This window comes from Pipistrellus hanaki (genome assembly GCF_964339955.1).
Source record: "Pipistrellus hanaki genome assembly, chromosome: 2".
Classification (NCBI taxonomy): domain Eukaryota; kingdom Metazoa; phylum Chordata; class Mammalia; order Chiroptera; family Vespertilionidae; genus Pipistrellus; species Pipistrellus hanaki.
The window spans coordinates 5,705,064-5,730,570 of record NC_140504.1 but is presented as its reverse complement, the minus strand read 5'-3'; the positions used below and the strand labels follow the sequence as shown (position 1 = coordinate 5,730,570).

General features: G+C 47.0%; 1 protein-coding gene across 2 annotated transcripts in view; it reads right to left on the bottom strand.

Annotated features, from left to right (window-relative positions):
- The window catches only part of ABCG1 (ATP binding cassette subfamily G member 1), a 68,031-nt gene extending 44,896 nt beyond the window's left edge, over positions 1-23,135 (bottom strand). The window contains exons 1-2 of one of the 2 annotated variants that reach the window (XM_084872673.1): positions 22,978-23,135; positions 22,214-22,272 (exon numbers count right to left, since the gene is read on the bottom strand). In XM_084872673.1, coding sequence (XP_084728799.1) covers positions 22,214-22,272; positions 22,978-23,032 — 114 coding nt within the window. In that variant the 5' untranslated portion in view covers positions 23,033-23,135. The remainder of the gene's footprint in view (positions 1-22,213; positions 22,273-22,977) is intronic. The other variant, XM_084872674.1, reaches the window with a different exon arrangement.
- Positions 23,136-25,507: the final 2,372 nt, after the last annotated feature.

Genomic DNA, 25,507 nt, shown 5'->3' with positions numbered 1-25,507 from the left:
CAGGGGCAAATCCTATATAATAAAAGCCTAATATGCTAAGTGTCCGGTCACCTGGTCATCCGTTCAACCAATCAAAGCATGATATGCTAATGATATGCTAAGGCCGCTCAACTGCTCACTATGACATGTACCGACCACCAAGGGGCAAATGCTGCAACCCGTAGGTTAGCTTGCTGCTGGGGTCTGGCAGATTGGGACTGAGCAAGATGGACCAGACATGCCCTGGAGCCCTCCCACAGCCCCTCCCTGGCTAGCCAACCTCCCATGTCCCTCCCCAGCCCCAATCATTCACCTGTGGGGTCCCTCAGCCTGACCTCTGCCCTCTTACAATCCGGGACCCCTTGGAGGATATCAGAGAGCTGATTTCAGCCTGATCCTGCAGGCATAAAAGGCTAATATGCAAATAGACCAGACGATGGAATGACTGGTCGCTAGGATGAGCACTGACCACCAGGGGGCAGATGCTCAATGCAGAAGCTGCCCCCTTGTGGTCACTGCGTTCCCACAGGGGTAGCAGAATGTTGGGCTCATGGCTAGCGAGTGCAGGGGCAGTGGTGGGAACCTCTCCCTCCTCCACAGCAGTGCTAAGGATGTCCAATGGACAGCTTAGGCCAGATCCCTGTGGAAAGCGGGCCTAAGCTGTCAGTCTGATATCCCCTGAGGGCTCCTGGACTGGGAGTGGGTGCAGGCCAGGCTGAGGGACTCCCGGGTGCACAAATTTCATGCACCAGGCCTCTAGTAGAATGTAAAGTGGGAGAGGATGACACGGAATGCACTTGGGGATGGCTGAATGCTGCCCAGCTGCATGACAGGACAAGTGGCAGGACAGTGTGTTGGCATCTATTCTCTGTCCAGTATCTAGTCTTACTCTTATGAGCATGTTCAAGGATTCCCCTGGGAAATGCTCTTACGCCCAAGTTCTAGGCCAGGTGATTTGTGGCAATGGCTGATCAGGAGCCAGAGGTGTGAGGCGATGCTTGCTGGGCTCCTGGGAATGGCCAGGGGGAGAGTGCAGAGGATGAAGCCAGGGACAAACTGGGTCCTTGTTGGCGAGGCTTGAGCTGCTGGCTTTTCTGTTACAGCCCCTGGGGGACCCCCTCACTTGCTCACCCATCCAGTGTGGTGGTAATAGTCTTAGCCACGTGGAAAATAATGCACAGCAAGCTTTTCTCACCAAGCATGGCACACAGCAAAGCACTCCAATTCTGATCCTCACAAGTGTTGCCTTTTTGTGCCAAATTAGGGAATAAGCCAATGATAGAGTAGGTCATATATGTGACATTGGTATCGGGACTCCTGGTTGTAAAAGACGGAAGCTCAGCTCCAACCTGCTTATGCTACAGGTAATGCATGGTCTTAGATAGCACTGGTAGCACTGGGTTCACTGGTTTCAGACCTGCCAGGGCCGGGCACCTATTGTATGTCCTCAGCCCCCGGATCTGGAGCTCTCTCCCTGGCTCTGCTCCCTCTCTGCTGGTCTCTCCCTCAGCGTGGTTGTCCCTGCATGGCCCTCCCAACAGCTGTATTCATCAGCTGACAGACAGCCCGGAGAGTTGACAAACACCGAGTGGTCTGGCTTGAGTCACATGTGCCGAATGGGCCAAAGGGAAAGTCAGCCCCAGTAGAACCATGCAGAAAGATTGGGACCTGGGTGCTTCACCAAGGCTATGTTAGGGTGCTATGAGAAGAAGTGTGGGTGCCAAGCAGGTAAGCACAAGAGGAGCTCATCACAGACTGTCCAGTCCAGACCCCAACCCCAATAAGAATTTCTGTTGAGACAGGTTGGCCAGACTGGGCTGAAAACACTTCCTGCCTCAACAAGCAGCTATTCCAGTATTAAGTAGTTGTTGTTCAGTGGTTAAAGCATCGGCCCATGCACCAGGGCCTTGGGTTCAATCCCCTTTCGAGGGCCTATACCTGGGTTTTCGGGTTCACTCCCTGCCTCTGGCCGGGATGGGTTCTGGAGGCAGCCAGTTGATGTGTCTCTCTCACATCGATGTTTCTCTCTCTCGCTCTCGCTCTCGCTCTCACTCTCGCTCTCTCGCTCTCTCGCTCTCGCTCTCCTCTCCCTCCCTCCCTTCTATTCTCTCTAAAAATGAGGATTAACCAAAATAAATAAATAAAAGTAGTTGTCATTGTCAGCAAGCAGTTCCTCTGACTAATTTCACTCTGTCACCTAGGAGACTGTGTTCCACAGTCACACAGTTATTCCTCCTCCTCTGCACGACAGGCCTCGAGCTGTTCAGTGGCGGCGCCATATTTCTCTGGAGGCCTTTACTTCCATGGACCAAACATCCCTGGTCCTCCAACATTGATTCATGGAGAGGCTCCCTCTCCCTGCTCACCTTTCCATGCATGAGTTCCGTGTTCTCAGTGTCCCTTATGAAACTTGGGGTCCACCTCTGAACACCCACCTTTCAGGGTGCTCCCTCCTCGCTAACGAGTGAGCTCTCCCAGGCTCACTCACACTGTTGCTAAGGACAAGGCTCCCCGCCGCTAACTGTGTTAGGCAGTTGGACAGACGAGCAGAGCAAGGAGGATGGGCCAGGTACAGAGGGCGAAAAGCCCTGAGTGCCTAGCAGAGCCCCAGGGTGACCTTTCCTCCCCTAGCATATCACTGGCCATGCGGTTTGGAACCCCCACCTTTCCTCCCTAGAGTTAACATCTAGGTCTCAGTTGTATTTCAGCTCCAGGCCCAGAAAAGCAGCAAAACCAGACAAGCAATGCCATGGCTGCCCTCAGGGCCAGCTGCATTGGATAATGACGAATCAATCAGTGGAGACCTAGACTCTGAAAGGACACCTGGAAAGCTGCTGAGTGTTCTATGGAGATCTTCCCCTGGGACCTCCCCTAAAATCTCTACCCTTAAAGCCTTTAGGATTTAGGACTCAGGGAGCTCTCCCTCCCCAGAGCACACCCTTGGTCTTTCCCAATTCCTCTCCCTCCCCTACCCCCAGGCACATCACTCCCCAGTTCCTAGGGCCCTTCCTTTGCCTCTATAACTTGTTTCTTAAGCCCATTTTTTTCTATGAATTACTTCTTCTACCTCTGTGATTTTTCTCAATGAACTAGAGGCCCAGTGCATGACATTCATGTGTGGGGGGAGGGGCAGAGAAGTGGGAAGATCCCTCAGCTTGGCCTGCACCCTCTTGCAGTCTGGAACCCCTCAGGGGATGTCTGTCTGCTGGCCCACAGGGATTGGGCCTAAGCCAACAGTCAGACACCCCTTTCGCAGTCCGGGGCTCTCACAGTCCGGGACTCCTCGCTTTCTACTGCCCTCCTGCAGTGATTCCACTGCTGCTGCTGTGCCAGCCAGCTGGGAGCCGGCTTCTGGCTGAGCAGTGCACTGACCACCAGGGGGCAGCTCCTGCATTGAGCATCTGCCCCCTGGTGATCAGTGAACGTCATAGCAACCGGTTGTTCTGCTGTTCAGTCAATTTGTATATTAGGGTTTTATTATATAGGATGTTCTCTTATAGTTTGAGTCTTTCCTAGCCAGAATCCAAGTGCAGAAGTTGCTGAACCCAGGTCCAGTCTGACCTTATGGGTCTAACACTTGGTGCCATTCTGCCCCCTACAATACAATGACTTAATGCCCTGGGGGCACACAGGTTCACGAGCTCAGTCGGCAGTGTACTACATTCACTTTCCTTATAATGATGTAGTTCCAGTTGTCTGACTTGCACTTTATCCCCCAAATTCCATTTTTAAAAAGTATATTTTTATTGATTTTAGAGAGGAAGTGAAAGTGAGAGAGAGATAGAAACAGCATTGATCAGCTGCCTCCTGCATGCCCCCTACTGGGGATCCAGCCTGAAACCCAGGTATGTGCTCTGACTGGAATGGAACTGTGACCTCCTGGTTTACAGGTCAATGCTCAACCACTGAGCAATACAGAATGGGCCCAAAAATTCCATTTTTAAGGAGTGCCCATTTTATCTCTGCCAGATGCCCAGACACTGAGGCTGGGAAATGCGGGTGATAGGAGAGGGGGGTATGCACACCTAGGACTTGGTCTCTGTGTGAGGATTCTGCTCTGGGTCTGACTCCCAGGGTTGTCTGTCTCCAATATCCATAAGTCTCCTTATGGGATCCTCTGGGAGCCCCTCCCTCCCCAATCTTCCAGGAGGTGGGGGCAGAAGAAGGGCCAGGAGATGAGAGTGGAGGGAGAAGGAGAAGAAGTGCCCAGAAGCTGAGATGAAAACAAAACAAACAAAACAAAAAAAACGAGATTAATGAGAGCTGTTTTGAGGGAAAGAAAAATGCAAGTAAATATTTCATAAACTAAACTAGGAAGAGGCAAAGCATTGCAAATGGGTGATTTCTGTTTTCTTCCACTAGCACTGTGGACACTGTGGACGGAAAGGTGCTACATGCTGACCTGACTGGCTCAGGGAGGCCTATGTGGTGCCCTTGCAAACTCAGAGCCATGAAGTAACCACATAGGATGGTCTTCAATTAACCTTCGAGTAAAAGCAGTCTATGGTGGGTAGTCATGTCCTAGACCAGTATCTTCTCTGACAAAGGTCAATCTTTACCTTCACTGAGCTTTTTTTTCCCTTTTTTTTCATCTATCAATATGATAATACATTGTTGGAATGTCAAAGTAATTCTTTTTCTGGACCCCTCAAGTCACAGGCACTGCTCACACCTTCCCTCGTTGTTATTGAGTTAATTGTTGACTGTTAACTATCCTCTACCCACCCAAGTAAGAGAAGCCGGTATCTATCATTTTACATTTTATCCAATCTCTGAAGTTTCCCCGATTTGCTTTCTCCCACCTCCCTCACCAATCACCAACGGGCTTTAAGTAACCCGCTTACGTCTCCGCTTTTGATCGTAATGTATTGAACAAGGTGCAAAGCTGCCGTTCTCCGGAGCATGGTCTCAATCCCTTGAGATTCTGTTTCCCGGCAATTGTGGAGAGTTTGGCTCAAATAAACTCACAAGAATTCTTCACAGGTTTGAACGTCTCTTCCGTTAACAGCACAGAACAAAGAGTGGCATGCGAGGTTTAGGAAAGTATTTCTATAAACGGAGAAAGAGGAAATACCATCTGCTGTTGAGATGGCCTTCAAAGCTGAAGGTTAGGACAGAAGTCTCAGAGGCAGACGCTGGAACATGACTGCAGGCTTCCTCCCCACTGGTGAATGTTGACGTAGGTAAGAAATGACCAAACCTGTAGAGAATTTTATGTGCTTATTTGAGCCAAAATGATGACAATTTTAGGAAAGTAAAAATCTCAATGGAATGAGGCAGTGCTTTGGAAAATGGCAGCTTTCCCAGTTATTTTATACATTGGGATCAAAGGCGAAGACATGGAGCAATCCTATATATTAAAAGGGTAATATGCAAATTGATCTAACGGCCAGGAACAACCAGTGGCTATGATGTGTGCTGACCACCAGGGGGCAGACACTCAACGCAAGAGCTGCTTCTTGGAGGTCAGTGTGCTCCCACAGGCCAGAAGCCGGGCTCAGGGCTGGCGAGTGTAGCGGTGGTGGCAGGACCCTCTTCTGTCTCTGCAGTAGCGCTAAGGAGCAGTGAGTTGAGCAATAAGGAGTGAGCAGGTGGGCAGTAAGGAGCAAGGGATCACAGATTGCGAGAGTGATGTCCGACTGCTGAGGGGATAGGGCCTAAGCCAGCAGTCGGACATTCCCTGAGGGGTCCTGGATTGCGAGAGGACACAGGCTGGACTGAGAAAATACCCCCCTCCCCCCACCGCAGTGCACAAATTTTGTGCACCGGGCCTCTAGTGTTACATAAAACCCATTGGTGGTAGATTAGGGTGGTGGGAGAAAGCAAAACTAGGAAATCTCTGAGATTGGATAGACACATACTTCCTTTATACAGGTGGGAACAGGATAGTTAACAGTTAAAATTAACATGATAATGATAACAATGAGGGGATTTGTGGTCTCTGCTCTGGAGTGTAGTTGTACTTTGAGGGGTCTAGAAAGAGGGAAATTACTCTGCTATTCCAGGTATGCTATTGTAGATGAAAAAAAAAAAAAAAAAAAAAAAAAAAAAGACGACAGGCTCAGTTAAGGTAAAAACTGACCCTTGTGAAGGAAAAATACCACCCTAAGACATGACTCCCTCCATGAACTGCTTTTAGTTAGGAAGTTTTAATTTCAGACCATCCTATGTGGTGACTTGAGGTCTCTGAGTTTGTAAGGCCACCTTGCAGGCCTTCCCTGAGCTTGTCAGGTTTAGTATGTGGTTCCCTTTCCACCTGCATACATGACAGCCTCCCATCACCCCCATAAAAGGTCCAGCTGAGAAATAACTGTAGCTCACAGGCCTCTGTGCACCCCGGTTCTTCTGGGGCGCCTCCCTCCCATAGTCCATCCTAGCACACAATCTGGGCCAGACAGAACGGTCCATTCCTCTGGCCACTGCAGTGGATCTGGAAAGGATTTACAGACTCAGTGAGGCCATCAGCGCTCTCATGGGGACTTGCCTGGTCCCAGAGACGTGGAGGGTTTATTTCTCTATGAGAGTTGGCAGCCACATGCAGTGGCATCTTCCTTGTCCTAAGAAGAGTGTCTAGGTGACAATGATGTGACCGCTCTGAGGAGCAGAGCTGAGAGATGGAGAAAGCCAGAGAGCCCTTTCCAAGAAGCTGAGCAGCATGGTGGGCGGTAGGCACTGGGCTCTGGAGCCAGCTGGCTAGCTCTTTGCATAGGTTCGTCTCTCTCTCTTTCTCTTTAAAACAATATTTTTAAAATTTATTTTAGAGAGAAAGAGAGAAGGATAGAGAGAGAAACATCAATGATGAGAGAATCATTGATGGGCTGCCTCCTGCACACCCCCTACTGGGGATTGAACCCACAACCTGGCCGTCTATGCCTTAACTGGGAATGGAACTGTGGCCTCCTGGTTCACTGGTCAACGTTCAACCACTGAGCCACACCAGCCAGGCAGGTTTGTGTCTCTAAGTGCCTCCAAGACCTCCGCTGGGAAGTGAGTGACAATTGTGCCCATCTCGTAGGAATATTGTGAGGATCATAGGAGTCCATTTTGGAAAATCATACCCAGCTCATAGTGTGCCGGTCTGTCTTATAGGTAGACTTTGGTCATTGCCATTATTTATTTGCTCTCTGGGGCCCTGTACTCTCCCTCTGACTTGCAGCTGGCGTGAATTAGCTTTAAAAGCCCTGGTTAAGACAGTTTGACAATGTTGTTAAAAGTCAGGGACCAGAAACCAGTTCATGGAAAAATCCTTACAAATAGTTCACAGGTCAACCCTGGAAGCCCTTATTGCCTTAGGTTCTGCTCACCCCAGCACATGCCTTATCTCTTCAGCATCTCTGACGTATTTCTTTGCCTATGACATCATTCTCAGCCTGGCATCTAGCCAGAGAAGGTGCTTGATGAAAATCACGAGTTATATTGGAACAGCTGCTAATGGTTTGACAAGTCCTGTAACATGGATTAAGCCACGTGACACTCAGAGCACCCTGTGGGGTAGGAGGGCAGCTGCCATCACTGGAGCACGCGTGACCCTGACTCCCCAGGCCCAGGAGCAGGGAGGGCTATGTGTTGTTTTCTCTATCAGCCTGACCACCTGCCTCTGGTCCCTGGGACGCAGTGCCTTCATACCATGCCAACTTGGGCACAGATTAAGGTGACCAGACGTCCCGCTTTTGGCGGGACAGCCCCGATTTTCAACAATTTGTCCCGCGTCCCGCAGTGTTTAAAAAAAAAAAAAAAAAAAAAGTCCCGATTTTTGGAAAGATTCTTTAAATCGGGACTTTTTTTTAAATGCCACTGGACGCAGGAGAAATTGCTAAAAATCGGGACTGTCCTGTCAAAAGCGGGACGTCTTGTCACCTTAGCATAGATCGACTCTCCTGGCTCCAAAAACTGTTACGCCCAGATGGCCTTCCTTACAATGGTTAGTCTTCCTTGTCATTGGTATCAGCTAAGCAGAGTCATATAGCTACTTAAGTATGAATTGTGATTGACCTATGAACAAAATTCATTCTTTTTTCTGACATTGTCTTGAATCTTAGTAAACTGCCTCTGGTGCGGAGAGGTCTAGGGGAGGCCGGAGAGCGCAAGACTATTGGCTCTCCTGCAAAGAGATTATTCAGTGCTTTGTTTGAACTTCAGAAAAAAATTTTGAGATCTGAAAAAAATGTGTGACCAGATCTGTTGCTGAAACTTTACCCTAAGTAAGCAGGATGTATTAGAAATGTAATGTTATTAATCTAAAAAATGCCAAATATATTTGACTTGCCAGCTTTAAAAGTTCAAAGTATAAATTGAATTAGGAAAAGTTAATTGCAGTAACTAGATGCCTAGAATATGGCAGGCTAAACTGTATTATATGTGTTAAGAATAAGCAGTAATGATCAAAGATCTCAAGGATTGATTTATTTTCATTTGTCAGATGAAAAAGTATGTAATGCTTACACTTAAAAAAATTATTTTAAGTCAGTGATGCAGTATTTTTTAAGTCAGTTTTTCTGAAGTAATGTTTAATGTAACATATGAAACTTTTATATTTGATCTGTTTTGTTTTGCTTTATTTTTGTCACTTGTAATTGCATTGTAAGCTTGAATTTGGGCTTGTATTTTGTACATTAGGTTGTTTAAACTTTGGGAATCATTTTTGGTTTCAGTCATGTGTGTCTACTTTATAGATTTAAGTAGACTTCATCACAAAGGTTTATAATTAATTTAGAATTATGTGAAAACAATTATTTGTATGATTTAACCCCCCGCGACTGCTTGGACAATTTTCACCGATGTTCTGTGGGGGGGAGTAGAGAGGGGCTTAGAAATGCAGATAAATCTGTATCTGTAGGAAAAATGTGGCATTTTAAATTTCAAGCGGCTGGAGGCCTGGGAACAGGTACTGGACCTGCTCCCTCCTCCCTTGCCTTTTCTTTAAAATTTGAGGCATGGTTATGTATTTTTGGAAGATAAGATTTTTATAAAAATTATAAAGAGAATGTCCTGACAGCCTAGCTAGGAGAGGCAAGCCTGTTAGTTTCCTGATGAGCATTGAGGCAGCCTATTTAGTCTTGAGAGAGCTGATAGGACCCGTACATCAGCCCAGGAAGCCACCAGACAAACTGCCTGTTTTCCTTGGACATCAAGAAGGACTGTGGTCCTCGGAAGGAACATGTACTGGGGGAATGCAGCTGTTGAACTGGTCCAAAGTGGAACTAAAGAAGGCTCTCATCTCAGCAGCTGCCCTAGCCTTGCCAGACGTCGCGAAGCCCTTCCACCTCTACATGAGTGAGGTAAGAGGCATTGCCAAAGGGGTTCTCACTCAGACTCTAGGTCCCTGGAAGATACCTGTTGCCTATCTGTCTAAGAGACTGGACCCTGTGGCAGCAGGGTGGCCAGCGTGCTTCCAGGTAGTGGCCACCACAGCATTGCTGGTGAAGGAGGCAGATAAGCAGACTCTGGGCCAGGAGCTAACCTGGATGGGCCAAGCTTTTCTCCTGGACCAGCCCTGTGTCCAGATTCATAAGACTCTGGCCATCAACCCTGCCAGCCTGCTTCCAGATGATGATGGAGGAACCTATTCATGACTGCACAGAGGTAACAGACGACAAGGTACTGTTCACAGATGGGAGCAGTTACGTTCAGGATGGGACCTGATATGCAGGGGCAGTGGTAGTCACCCTGGACCACACCATTTGGGCACTGCTCCAGAACTTTTGGCCTTAATCCGGGCCCTTTGATGGAGACACTGTGCCATCCACAGAGAAAAGGGTTACCAACTGTAGCCGGAAGGAATCCGCTGAACAGAAGCAAGCCCCTGACAGACCAGATGATTGGTGGACCCTCCAGATGACAAGACGGTTGGTCCCAGAGGCTCTAGGTCAGAGTTGCCTGGTGACACCAGGTTAAGTGTCACCAAAACTTCTGAACTTCTGTGAGGCAGAGTTGCTAGAAGTATTGTCTGTGCACAGGTAAATGCTAAGCAAGGTAAGGGGGTCCCCCTGGGAATTCGGGTCCAGGGAACTTCCCCAGGAGAGAATTGGTAGGTGGATTTCAGAGATTAAACCACCAGCATTAAGGTCTAGTTTTTGTAGACACTTCAGATTAGGTTGAAGTATACCCCACTTCAGAAACTGCCTCTATAGTAGTCAAGAGATTACTCCAGGAGATTATACCTAGATTCGGCTGCCAGTATCAGATAACAGCCCTACCTTGGTAACTAAGGTATCTCAGAGTATAGCTCTAGCCTTAGGACAGGTAAGTGAGACTCTGGAAAAGGGGTTTAACTAAATGTGTCCTAGAATCTGTGAAAATTGGACCAACCCCCTGTCCTTTGTCCTCTTGAGGGCCAGGTGTACCCCTTACTGGGACAAGTTTCCCCTTTTTGGGAGGGATTCATGTATGGTAACCATTCCCTTGCTCAAGTCCTTACAGGCTCTGCAGTTTGCTTGTTCCAGATGCACTGCCAGTGCCCACCGCAGACCCTGTAGCCCCGGAACTCAATGTGGGTAAAGAAATTCACTGCCCAAGGACTCAGAGGGATGCTGCACTGTTATCCTGAGCATGCCCACTGCTGTTGAAGTAGATGGCACCCAGACCTGACTACATGACTCCCAGCTCCTGCATGGCCTGGATCCTGGCAACTACAGACCAGGAGGAGAACTGATGCCTGCAGGAGGGGAACTGGACTTCAGTGAGGACAATACTGATGGGAACTGTGGTACTAAGGGTCTTGGTAACTGTATTTGTTGTTTATGCTGAAAGGAAGTAGGCTGAGTCAATGATTTGACTAGACACATTAGACAAGGGGGGAATGAGAGGGCAGGGGAGGGCGAGGATGAGCTCCCGACTCCGCCCCGCAGGGCGGAGTTATCCTCACCCAACCAATCAGGGTTAGCCGAGGCAGTGACATCACCACCGGCCGGAGTAAAACCCCTGGACTGGGCGAAATTCGCTCTCTCTTCCGCCATGCTGCCGGCGTGAGTGGGACAGAGCCCATGCTAGCATGGAAAAGGCTCTTTTGTTTATTGCATTGGACTCGGCTCCCAGGTGGTCCTTGGGGATTATGAAGTCTGGGTGTAACACTCCTTTCAGGGATCTTGGCTGTAGCAGTGGCGGAGGTTTCGAAAACCTCTCTGGTAAGTGGAAGCACTGAGCCCTTCCCTCCACCCCCAGCCTGGGGCCCTGAGAGTGAGGGGGCCCGGGGCGGGGGCCAGGATCTGAGCCCTTCCCTCCACCCCCAGCCTGGGGCCCTGAGAGTGAGGGCCCCAGGGCGGGGGCCAGAATCTGAGCCCCTCCCTCCACCCCCAGCCTGGGGCCCTGTGAGTGAGGGCCCCATGGCGGGGGCCAGGATCTGAGCCCCTCCCTCCACCCCCAGCCCGGGGCCCTGAGAGTGAGGGGCCCCGGGGCGGGGGCCAGAATCTGCCAGGAGCTGGCACAAGCTCCCCACCTCCCTTCCCCTCACTGCCTCCCCTACACCGAGGTGCCTGAGCATCTTTCTAGCCGTTGGTGGTGGTGGTGGGGGGGGCAGACACCAGCTCAGGACTGGCCCCCCATCCCTACTCCATGGCCACAGTCCACCCCAAGCACCCAAAGCCCAGCTAGTCCACTGTGTGCCCTCAGCCCGGCCTGGGCTGTGACTGCCCCGTCCCACGGGGTGCGTGGGGAGCAGAGGGTGGGGTGCAGTTTACCTGACTACGATGGGGGAGGGCAGAGGCGTGAGGGGCCCTGCAAGCCCCGCCCCTTCCTGGGCTGGGAACCTCAGGACCAAAGGCCTGCGCTTCCTATACCCCAGCCAGGGAGCCAGGGCCGGAGACCTCCATTCTGCAGGACGTTGGGGTCCCCGTGTGCATGCGCTTCCTCGTCACAGGCCTTCGCTCTGGGAACAGCGCTTCCCAAGACGGTGATGAGCAGCGGACCTCAGGGACCATGTGGGGGCGGGGGGAGGAGGGGGGAGGAATGAGGACCCCTCCAGCCCTTCCCTGTGGGGAGGAGGCTGGCTGTTGAGTCCCTGATCAGTGAGCAGAGCTGAGGCCAGGCTGGGGGCTGGGCTGTGCGAGGGAGACGCAGCAAGAACTCCTTTATGCCTAAGCCTTTGGGCCTGCAGGCAGCCCGGGCCCCAGGCCTGGCCCCGAGAAGGTGGGAGCCGGAGCCTCCCGGGTGGGGGGGTACGGGGTGGGGAGGCTGAGGAAGCCATGGTGGCTGGCAGTCTTTAGCCCACAGACGGCCACAGCGCCAGCTGCCCAGGCCCGGCCCCTCGTCACGCTGTCACCGTGCTTCCTGCCACAGAAGGCGCTGTGCCTGATTGCCAACCTCCTCAGCTTCCTCTGCGGGCTGGCGGGCCTCTTGGTCCTGGCCAAGGACCTCTTCCTGGAGAAACTGAATCCGGGTGGGCCCCCGATTTGGAGACCATACCCCAACAGCACAGCGCACGTCCAGAGGCTGCAGCAGGTCCTGTTCAGCCTCACCTGGCTGGAGCTCTTACTGCCCGGGTCACGGCCGTCTTCTCCTTGAAGCTGAGGCTTAGAGGGGTCCGCGGCTCCCCAAGGTCAAAGCCGCTGGGGAGGAAGTCCAGGCCTCACCCCGGGCGTATGCAGCCCACAGCCAAGCCCGGAGCACACGTGTGAAGGGCAGCACGGCAGGCTGGAAAGTGGAGCCCGCCCGCCACACGGCCCTGAGCGGAAGGACATGCTGGGCTCATTCTATTAGAGAAAAAGCGCCCTGTGACCAGCCGAGCTCAGAACACGAGCGATGACTTGCCCCCGGTGCCCGCCGTGGAGTTGGTGATCTGGGAGCCACCCCCACCCTACGAGGAGGTGACAGGAGGAGGCACACGGGAGGGGCGGAGCAGCAGTGAAGAGGCCTGGGCCCCGCAGCAGCAGCAGCAGCAGAGTCACGGGGTCCTCCCCCAGGGCGCCCCCCGGGGCCCCCGTGCTGTTTGGAGAACTGGGTGGCCTGTCCTGGCGGCCGAGGTGGTTGGTGGTCCCATCCCCTCGGGCACAGAAGGGCCTCCAGGCCCCCACCCCTCCCACACCCCAGCATCTGGTTGGTCAGGGCACGGCTAGGCCCTTCCCAGCCGCCCTGCCAGCTCAGGATCAGCCCCCGGGGCCTAGGGGCGGGGGCGGGGGGGGCGGGGGGGGAGATGCCTTCCTTCCGTCCCCCCCACCTCCCTCCGCCTTGTGCTGGGCTCAAACACTGCACAGCTCCTCCGATGCCTGGAGCAGGGTGACCTGGTCAGAGGGAGGTGGAGTGGGTCACTGAACAATGGGTCCGTCGGAGTTTGGAGGGAGGTAGAGGCTCATGCTCCGGCCAAGCGTGCCCTGGCGTCGCACCTGTGCCCCGAGTTCCTTGGAAACGGCTACAATAGCGTTTGTAGCCTCTGGGTTGTCCTGGTAACTGTCCTGACCCCCTCTTGTGGATTCTGAGTGTAAATCTGCTGTGACACCTGAGGCTGGCACTGCGGTCACTGGCCAGCTTATTAAAGGCTCATGAATTAAAAAAAAAAAAAAAAAAAAAAAAAAAAAAAAAAAAAAAGCCCATGCTAGCATGGAAAAGGCTCTTTTGTTTATTGCATCGGACTTGGCTCCCTGGTGGTCCTTGGGGATCACGAAGTCTGGGCATAACAAAACCACAGCTCGAGTCCAGGGTGCTCAGTACCCTGGTCACCACTGCAGAAGTTCTCTTCCTTCCTGGAGACACCTGAGCTCTCCTGGGACCTGCAACCCCCCCCCTCCCCTCCCTGGCCTGGCAAACTGTCCTGAACCTCTGTCTCACTCCTTCAGCTCTCCATCCCTCCCCTCCAGGAAGACCTGGGTGGCCACCCTGCTGGACCCCGGCTTGTGAAAGCTGAAGTCTGGTGAGGGAGATTATCTCCTGCATGCCTGGACACTTTTGGGAAGATCCCTGCAAGTCGAACGTACCCACGCCAGGAAAAAAATAACCCAACTAAAAAATAATTTGAAAAAAAGGCTTGCCTATTTTTTTCAGGGAGGGAAGGGGGAAATGGCTAGAGCAAGGAAATGAATATTGGAAATTATCGCAGTAAATCATCCAGGCACAAGGAAATAAGGCTCTTTGAGGTCTGAAACCTGCGTAGGGTTACAGCGCCCTGGCAAGGACCCAGGCCCCCTGCCGAACCACCTTCCCACAGCTGTCACTTATGTCTGAGGATTAGGCCAAACCTATTTCCATAGGCAGGGAGGCCTACAAGAAGCCCCCGGGTCAGTCTGTTACAGGTGTGAAAGAAAAGAGACACATATTAACCTGACAGGCTCAGGGAAGGCCTTGCAAACTCAGAGACCTAAAATAACCACAAAAGATGGTTTGAAAATTAAATATTTTAGTTACAAACAGGTTATAGTGGGTAGTCATTTCCTAGGCCGATATTTTCCCAGACAAAGATCAACTTTGATCTTCTTTACTGAGCCCATTTGCCTTTTTTACCTATAAGATAGCATATCTATGAGATATCTGGGTAACTTGTGGCTTTCCTTTTTCTGGAGCCCCTGGGGCACAACCAAATATGGTGGGCGCCAGGACAGATGCCTCAAATTCCTTCCTTATTATGTTAATTGTTCCTGCACTCACCAAAGTATTGAATACATGTTCATCATTTTACTTTTTATCCAATCCCAGGGGTTTCCTACCACTTTGCTTTCTCCCGCCTCCTTACTCCATCACCAATGAATTTCATGTAACCCCCCTATGTCACTCCTTTGATTTCAGTGTATAAACAGAGAAATGTAACCCGCCTTTCTTCAGAGCACTATCTCAATCCGTTGAGGTTCTGCTTCCCGGCATATGTCGCCAGTTTGGCTCAAATAAACTCCCTAAAATTCTTTCCAGGTTTCAATGGTTTTTTCGTTAACACAGGTCACAGGCCAGGCTAGCGGGGACATGGAGTAGACTTGCTTTTCCCTACTCCTCCTGTGAGCACGACTCTGGACATTACACGAAATAAGCGTGAGGGGCTCTGCAAGGAGGGGAGGTCTGGCCAGGGACCTTGGGACTCGAGGAACCACACAGTGCTGAGGCCTCTGAGTTTTCTCTCTGCCTCAGGTATCCCAGACTTCACAGAAACCAACCACCTAGAAATGCAAATAGGCACAAACAAACAAAGACCCACCCAACCAAAGGCTGCTCTCGAGAGACAGAAAGGGAGCCACCTAGCGATACAGAAAGTGTTTAGACGGTTACGACTCTGCTCCAGCCCAACACCACACAATCAATTGCCCCATCCTCAAGGCAAGAAACAAGCAATTCAACTAAAAGAGTAGATTACTGTAGAGGGTCCCCTGGGACGGCACATGGGCATTTCTTTAATTATTGTCAGCTGAACTCAGGGCCACAGGCAGAGCCACGCCCTGGGAACATGCTTTGCCAGAAAGATAAGAGTGTTATCAGTTTGGCCTTCATTTCAGTGAGACTTTGATATGTAAATCCAATCAAGCACCAGGAGTGCTCAAGAATGCAAATAATCTCTTTTGATCCTAACTTTTGCTGAAACCCCCTGGTATTTGGGGGTATAAGCAAACACATTGCTTAGGCTCTGGCCCCTGTCCCTCCATCAGAGGAGGCAGTGGTTCTACCCGGTCCCAGCTTTTTATCCTTCTATTGTCTCTTTCTTTTATTTCTCAACCCCCATCCGCCTCCGCTCAGAACCGGTTCATCTCTCTTTCCGTGCTGGATGCAGAAGAGGTCGATCCGCGCCATATCCTACTCCCTTCCCCTGCCCCATCGATTACTGCTCTGTCCCACCCACCCACACTGGCAAACAATAGTGAGAAGCTTATATTCCCACCTCCCACAGGCTGTAATGAGGCACCCAAACCTGCTCCCAACCCCATTCAAAATGGAATCCACCCTCCCAGACAGTGGGGTGGTGGGAGAGGAGAACCAGTAAGTCGGGACTTTCACCACCACCCAGTGCTGACAAGGACACTACTCCTGTGGGAGCAAATGGGGCCTGCCATCGCTCCCAGCCAGGGAGATATGGGGAGTGGCCAAGTGGAGGGCAGAACCCCATCCCCTCTCTGCAGTAATGAGGAGGCCCTCTCTGGGGGTGTCAATAAAGGCTGAGTGGGGAACTTGGACTTGTACCCTCCCTGGACAATAATGAGGAAGTATCCCTGCTGGAGTAATGACAGAGGAAGCCAAAAGACTTAAATAAGAATCTTAAAGTAGAATCTCATAACACCAAAATACCTAGATTTCCATAAAAAATTCCTCCTCCAAGAACCAAGAACGTCACAATCCAAATGGACAAAGGTGTCACAAGTACCTGACCAAGATTTAAAAGCAGTCATCATTAAAAAATGCTTCCTGAGCAATCATGAACACCCTTGAAACAAATGGAAAAATAAAATAAAATAGAAAGCCTCACAAAGAAATAGAAGGTATAAAGAATAAAATAGAAAATTCAGAACAGAATAGAATAGTCAAAATAAAAAAACTCAGCAATGGGCTCAACAGCAGAATGGAGGACAAAAGGAAAGGGTCAAGGAACTAAAAAACAGAACAATTACAGAAATTACTCAAGCTTAGCAACAGAGAGAAAATAGGCAATATGCGAAGTGGACAGGGCCTGGAGAACCTTCAGGACTATTATAAAAGATCTAACAAAAGATCTAACAGTTCCAGAAGGAGGTTGGGAATGTTGAAAAAGTACTCAAAGGAATAATGGCTAAAAACTTCCCAAATTTTGCAAAAGACAGAAATTTACAGATTCAGAAAGTTGATCAAATTCCAAACAGGATAAATTAAAAACATCTACAAGACATACCGTAGTCAAATTTATGAAAACTAAGTACAAAGAAGAGATCTTGAAAGCAGTGAGAGAGACATGACATTTTGCCTAGAGATAAGAAGCAATTCAAATGACAGCAGATTTCCCATTGAAAACAATGAAGGCCAGAAAGAATTGGCACAACTTTCATTTGCTGAAAGAAAAAATTGCCAACCCAGATACCTATATCCAGAAAAAATAACAAGACTTGTCACCAGTAGACATATCCTAAAAGAGTGACTAAAGAAACTTCTCTAAATTAAAAAAAAAAAGAAGGTAAAAAAAGGAAATTATATATCAAGAACAAAAACACTATAAGTAAAAATATGGGTAAATAGAATAGCCTTTCTTTCTGCTCTTGAGTTATCTAAATGGTGTTTGATGGTTAAAGCAAAAATTGTAATGTTGTCGAATGTGCTTCTAAATGTAAGTAGAGTAAATGTTTAAGACAAAATATTATAAAGGAAGGAGGGTAAAGAGATATAAAGAGAGGTAAGGTTACTATATGGCATTCAAACCTGTAAAATTATGACACCAATAGACTGATAAATCATGGATATGTAATAAAGTATCTAGAAAAACCACTAAAATAGCTATACAAAGATATATGCTCAAACTGCCATAGATAAATCAAAATGAATTTCTAAACAATGTTCAAGTAACTCCCAAGAAGGCAGGGGAAAAAAAGAAAATAGGAAAATGAAAAAAAGAAAACATAGGGAAAACGAAAAATAAAATGCATACGTAACCCCAATATGTCAATGCTTATATTAAATGTAAATGAACTATACCAATTAAAACATAGATTGGCAAAGTGGACTAAAAATATGTAATGATATAGGCAGCATGCAAGTAAAAATACGGAAATGATATATCATGTAAACATTAATCAAACGAAATTAGAAATGGCTATATTGATACCAGATAAAGTAGACTTTAGGGAAAGAAAATTATCAGAGTTAAAGACATTATATTTTGATAAGAGTGCCATGGAGACATAACAATCCTAAATACAGGGTGGGGCAAAAGTAGATTTACAGTTGTGAGTACTTGAAACACAGGGTTTATTCTTGCATTATTTTTTTTTTTTTTGAGAAAGGAAGAAATTATCCCTTTATTCTTTTTTTAAAATATATTTTATTGATTTTTTTGCCCCCCTCCCTCCCATACATACCCTCCCTCCCCAGAGTTTTATGTCCATTGGTTGTACTTATATCTTGCATTATTATTTATTAATTATTATTTTATTTTCCATCCAAACAACCATAAACCTACTTTGACCCCACCCTGTATATATGAACCAAAACAGAGCTATAAAATATGTGAAGCCAAAAACTGATAGAACTGCAAAGAGAAATAGATACACCCACAATTCCAGTTGGACACCGTAACACTTCTACAATAATGCTAGAACAACTAGACAGAAAATCAGCAAGGACATAGAATTCAATAACAATGCCCAATGGGATGCAATTAATATTTATAGAACACTCCATCCAACTATTACAGGCAAATACACATCATTTTCAAATGTTAAGGGAACATATCCAAGAGAGATCCCATCCCAGATCATAAAACAAACCTCAACCAATTTAAAAGAACTTAAATTATATAAGGTGTGTTCTCAGATTCAAATGGAATCAAAGAGAAGTTGGTAATAGAAAGATAATAGGAAAATCTCTGAAGACTTAGGATCCAAACAACACACTTCTAAATAATCCAGGAGTCAAAGAGGGAGTCTTCAGACACAATACAAAATACAGGTAGCTGAAGTAAAATTAAAGCTCACATACCAGCATTTGTGGGACGCAGCTACAGTGGAGTCGAGGGGGAATTTCTAGCACTGAATGCATATCAGTAAAAGATTAGGAAAGGTCTCAAGTCAATAATCCAAGTTCCCACCTCAAAAAATATAGAAAAAGAAATAGAAAAAATAATTTAAAAAATAATCAATGAAGTGACAAACCTCTAGCATTACTGACAAAGAAAAGAGAGAGAGGACACAAATTATGAATGTTTAAGATGGAGCAACGGTTATCACTACAGGTTCCACAAACATCCGAAGGACAATAAGGGAACACTATAAACAACTATAAACACACATAATTTTGACAACTTACAGAAAATGGACCAATTTCTCAAAAACTTGTATACTATACAACAACTAACTTGACATAAAATAGGTTGAGTAGTACTATAACATTAAGGAAATTGCATTCCTAATTTTAAAATTCCAAATAAGGAACCCTGTAGGCCCATATAGTTTAGGAATATTTCCCAATTCATTTTATTTGGGTAGAATTATCCTGATACCAGACAGAGATGGCATTAAAAAAAAAAAAAAGAAAACTATAAACCAATATCCCTCATAAATGTAGGTGCAAAATCCTTAACAAAATATTAGGCAATAGAATAACATATTTTAAAACATATACACTATGTCCAAATGAGATTTATTTCTGGCATGCAGGACTGATTTAATATTTGAAAGTAGATTAATGTAACATACCAGATTAACAGAAAAAGTACTTGGCAAAATTCAATATCTATTCATGATTTTTTAGGGGGAAAAAAAAAAACCTATCAGAAAAGTAGAAATAAAGGGTAACTTCCTCATCCTGGTGAAGAACATCTACAAGGAACCAACATCTAACATTATAATTAATGGTTAAAGACTGGATGCTTTTCCCTTAAGATCAAGAGTAATACAGGATATTTGATTTCGCCACTTTTCTTGAATATATTGCTGAAATTCTAGCCAGTGTGGTAAGGCAGAGAGAAATAAAAGGCATCCAGATTGGAAAGCAAAAAGTAAAACTATATTTGCAATTGACATCATTGTTGGTCCTCATAGGAAATCCCAAGGAATCAACAAAAACATTCCTAGAACAATGAGTGAGTTCAACAAGGTTTGCAGGATATAAGATAACATACAAAAATAAATTTTATTTCTATATTCTAGCAATGGACATTAAAATTTAAAAAACAAACAAACACATTTACATCACTTATAATAGCTCAAATAAAAGTAAATACTTAGATGTAAACCTACCAAAAACATATACAGGACTTATATACTAAAAGCTTGAAATATTGATGAAATAAATCAAGCTCTTTAAAAATGGAGAAACATGTTTCAACAGTAAAAATCTCAATTATCCCTCAATTGATATACAGTTTTGATGCAATTCCAATGAAAATCCCAGCAAGATTTTTTTGTGGAAATAAGAGTAATCTAAACTTTTTGGAAAGTCGAATGAATTAGAATAGTTAAAGCAATTTTAGGAAAGAATAAAGTAAGGGAAATTGAATGACTTGATTTTAAGATTAATTTTAGTTACAGTAATCAAGACTGTGTGAGACTAGCAAAGAGATAGACACAAAGATCAATGAAACAGAATAAAAAATCTGGAATCATACCCACACAAATATGCCCCAAAATATGATTTTTTTACATAGGTACAAAACACTTCAATGAAGGAAAGCATGCTTCTTTATTAAATGGTGCTGGAGTAATTGGACATCCATAGGCAGAAAAAAAAAATAACCTGGGCCTAAGTCTCATGCCTTATGCAAAAATTAATTAAAAATGGATCATTGATTTAAATGTAAAACAAAAAAAATTTTTTTAGAAAAAAAAATAGAAGGAAAAAATCTTTGGGATTTAGGGCCAGGCAAAGGGTTCTGAAACACCAAAAGTATGATCTATAAAATAAAAAAATAGTAAGTTAGACTACATCCAAATGAAAAGCTTTGTTAGAAAGATGAAGAAAAGGCAAGCTAGTCTGGTAGAAAAGACTTGTGAATAAATCTCATACCCACCAAAAAAAACCTAGAATGTATAAAGAGCTCTGAACACTCAACAGTGAAGAAAACAAAATCAAACAATCCAATTAGAAAATGGGCAGAAGAGCCTGGCTGTATGGTTCAGTGGTTGAGCATTGACTTATGAGCCAGGAGATCACGGTTTGATTCCCAGTCAGGGCACATGCCCAGGTTCCAGGCTTGATCACCAGGGTGGGGTGTGCAGGAGGCAACCGACATTTCCTTGAAGAAGATTGCAATTAAGCACATGAACAGAAGTTCCACATCACTAAGCCTTAAAGATACGCAAAGTAAAATAACATCAGGCGGCTCTGCATGCCTTTCAGAATGGCAAAAATACAAAGCAGTGCAACACCCTGCATTGGAGGGTGCAGGTAAACTGGAGACTAGTTCGATGCTGGTGCAGCCAGCTGGTAAACAGTCTGCCAGTTTCTTGAAAAACTGACCCTGCAACTACCATTCGCCCCAGCAATGGCCCTCCTGGACATTTATTTCTGAATAATATAAAGTCACACATTCACACCGAAACCCGCGCACAAGTGTTTGCAGCTCAAACTTGTTGAACTTAGCTCTCAAACTTGCCAACAAGCCAGTGACCCTCAATGGGCAACTAAACAAATGTGCTCCATCCGCACCATGGAACTTGACTCAGCAATAAGAAGGAATGCACGACGGATACACGCAGCAACCTGGATGGGTCTCCAGAAAATTCTGGAAGAAGCCTATTTCAACATATCCTATTTAGAGCAAGCCCATTTATGCAACGTTCTTGAAATGACAAATGTATAAGATGGAGACAAGAGCAGTGGCTGGTAGAGTTGAGGTGGGTGGATGGGGAGAAAGAGGGTGTGGCTGTAAGAGGGCAGCAGGAAGGAATCTCCTGGGGCTGGGTGCTCTGACCCTGGACGGTGCCAGTGTCCGCCATCTGGATGGGATGCTGACTGGAGTTGTGCAAGACGCCTCCCCTGGGGGGACTGGGGGAAGGGTCCAAGGGATCTCACAGCTAAACGGGAAGCTACAACTTTTCATTTTGTAGCTTCAAAATTAAAAATAATTCTTTAGAAGGCACAGAACAGTCCTCATTGAGGCCCCTCTGGGTGAGGTGGCCTCGGATCAAAACGATAGCAGGGCAAAGACATCGTGTGGAGTGCGGGGCGTGAGGAAGTCCGGTAAGTGGAGGCGCTTTGGGGGGGGGGGGACAAGGGGGACACAGGACCAGACAGCACCTGGGGCCAGAGGAGTGTTTGTGACTGTGCTTTGTCCACCGTCAACTGGATAAAGGGGAGACTCTTCCTTTTTACTGGAAGAGAGAGAGACAGAGACAGAGAGAAAGATGGAGAGAGAGAGAGAACCACAGGCATCAGCAGGCAGACAGCAATGGTGGGACCAGACAGCATCTGTGATGCTGGGCCTGTTCCGAACCTCTCAAAGCCTCAGTCTTCACCAGTAAAATGGGAATGAAAGGACCACCATTGTTACGACTGAACGAGGTGGGTTGTCATGGTGTGTGGCAGTCGAGAAGAGACCAAAGAAGGAGGCTTGTATGCATCCACCATTTCCACACCCTGTGCCCATGACCCTGCCCTTCACGCCACCCATCACCTCCCCCTCTCCGGCCCCCAAATCGTTTTCACTGCTCACCTTCACTCCAGCGACTTTCTTTATTTTGCTTCTTATGATCGACTGCTGTGTGGGACGCCCTGCAAGGGGAAACAGGTAGACACATGTACAAAGGAACGTCTCCATCACCAGCCTCAGGGTGACCTCATTGCAGTATTAAATAGGGAGACATCAGTATGGTGGTTGCAGAGTGAGAACTTCTAGTTACACGATAAAGCAAGTCCTGGGGTGTCATGTCCAGCACCATGACCACAGCTGCCACTACTATACCGTGTGCTGGACAGTTACCAAGAGATTCATCTCAAAGTTCTTATCACAAGAAGGTAATTGTAGCTAAATGATCACTCATTGTGGTGATCCTTTCACAGCAGAAACGTATTTCGGGTCCTGAGGTTGTAACACCTTGGACTAACAGAGTGCTACATGTCAATTACATCTCAGTAAGACTTGGGAAAATATTACAGCATCTCACCAGAGAGTACAGATTCGCTGGGTTTCTCTCTAGTGCCTGGGCCCAGAGGCCAGAGAAGCCCGGGTGCGTGCTCACTGAACCCCAATATCTAACAGGTGCCCGGTCCCGAGTGCTCTCCCATAGACACTGTTCATCACTGTTCAAATCCAAATCCTTGTTTGCTGCCTGAATAGGACACATGACTTCTGTTCTTGGACCTGCCGCTAGTTCTATTAATTCCATAGATTTCCATCACAATATATATATATATATATATATATATATATATATATTTTTTTTTTTTTTACTAAAGAGCATTTTGCCGGTGACTTACCCAGAGGCTTGGGTGCAGATGTCCCCCAGGAGTCCTCCTTCTGCAGAGAGGCCATGGCTGGGGAACCTATTTATTTGGGGACCAATAAAGGGAAGAAGCCCCTCCTAAAAGCAGAACTCCAGTTTTCACCGCCGCAGACATGTGAAAAAGCCCAAGCCACGAGCTGAGATTCGGTTTCTGTTTTATACTAGAGAGAGAATGGTTTAAAATAGGGATGATGCAATCAGATCTGTGATACCATTACCCAGCGTACTTACTGCAGACAACAGGAAGTACCTGAGGTTACTGAAGGGCAGTCTGCTCCCTCCCAGGTCACTAGCACAGAGGAGAACCCACCACCTGCCTGATCGGCCAGCTGTGAAATCTACTGATTTACCACTTGGGGTCCGGTGGAAGATTTTGCATTTGCGAGCATGGTGGAAATTACGGAATTTTTCACCCGAGCATTTTTTCCCATTGATTTTTAGACAGACTAGAAGGAAGGGGAGAGACAGAGAGAGAAACACCAATGTGGGAGAGACACATTGATTGGTTGTCTCCTGCATGTGCCCCAATCAGGCCCAGAGGTTGAGCCTGCAACTAAGGTATGTGCCCTGGACTGGAATGAACCCAGGACCCTTCAGTCCGTGGGCTGATGCTCCGACCACTGAGCCAAATTGGCGAGGGCAAAATTTTTAATTTTTTTTTTTTATAAACATTGACAACAGCCCAAATGGAAATTCACCAGGGTCTACAGCACATGTGTCAAACACAAGGCCCGCGAGCCAAATCCTGCCCGCCAGGCCTTGCAATGTGGCCCGCACCGCGCTGTCATCACTGCACTCCGCTGTCAGTTTATGACATTGTCAGTTTATGACTGTTCAGTAAACCATTCGGCCCGCGATTTAGGCTGGATTTTAGATTTTGGCCCCTTCTCTGATTGAGTTCGACACCCCTAGTCTACAGGGTAATAGTGAACAGTAAACAGAGTATTTCCCAGTAGAAGTTCTATTGATAGAATAACTTAAAAACATCATATTATGATAGCTCTAGCCAATGATTCTTACTGCAAAATGGGGCAACGTGCCCTAACTGGTTTGGCTCAGTGGATAGAGCATTGGCCTGCAGACTGAGTGGTCCCAAGTTCGATTCTAGTCAAGGGCATGTACATTAGTTGCGGGAACATCCCCGGTGCAGGGTGTGCAGGAGGCAGCTGGTCCATGTTTCTCTCTCATCGATGTTTCTGGCTCTCTATCCCTCTCCCTTCCTCTCTGTAAAAAATCAATTATATATATATATATATATATATATATATATATATATATATATATATATATATAATTATTATTTTCAAATGGGGCAGTCACCTGGGGACAAGGACTACTACCCCTAATGCTAGAGTAGGTAGCCGGCACCATGCTTTGAACTCTATAGCCACTAACTCACTTTGCATCACACCTTTGTAGACCAGACACCATTGCACTGAACAAAGGGGAAGTAAAGCTTTGGAAGGTTATCTGACTTCCTGAGGTCACACAGCAGGTCAATGGCTTATCTCAGATTCAAAACAGTCAGGCCCAGCTCCAGAGGTCAGGCGTTCTTTTCCCTTCCTAAATCAAGGAGTCTTTCTCTTCAAAGCACACACTTCTCGATGTAAAGCGTGGTGATGTTTACCTTCCTATACACCCGTGCTGTATATTCACCACTCCGATCAATCATCACGGAGAACATTGCCGTGGTGTGAAGTGGTCCTTGTGGCGGATCCCAATCAATTCCTGCCTCTGGAGGAAGAGCCTCCTCTGGCGTCAACCACCACAGACTGCAGTACAGTCCGCACCACTTCGTGTCCGTGTCCCGCTCCTTTCGCTCAACATCAGGATTTTAAGAGGCATCCGTGTTGTCACATGTATCCATTACACCCCAGTTTCTTTTTGCCTCAGTTGATTTTTTAATTCTTCTACTGATGGACACTTGAGTTGTTTCCAGTTTGGGACTATCCTATATAATAAAAGGCTAATATGCAAATAGGATGAACAGTGGAATAATCGAACAACCGGTCGCTATGATGTGCCCTAACAGGGAATCGAACTGTGACCTCCTGGTTTATAGGTAGGTGCTCAACCACTGAGCCACACCAGCTAGGTGAGAAGGAACATCTTAACAGCACTGAATGTCCGAACCCATGACTACAGAACATCTCTCCATTTACCTGTCATCTTTAGTTAGGCTTATTCTTTTTTTATATTTTATATTATATTTTATTTTATTCTAAGTGATAGGTTTTCATCTCGCTGTCCAATTGTGTGGTGCTCGAATGCGGACATAGAATCGGTTTTCCCATTCTGATGCTGTAGCTTGCGAGCTTGCGGACATCGCTTATTTCTGCTCTGATCCTCGTCCTGTCCTTCCTTCCACAGTTTTGGGTTCCAGGTGCTCTTTCCCAGGTTCTGAAGGCGGACGTTTCCGTTGTTGCTCTGAAGTATTCCTCCCCATAGTGGGGTCTCTCTCAGCGCTGTTCCTGCTGCATCCCATGCGTTTTGGTCTGTTGTGT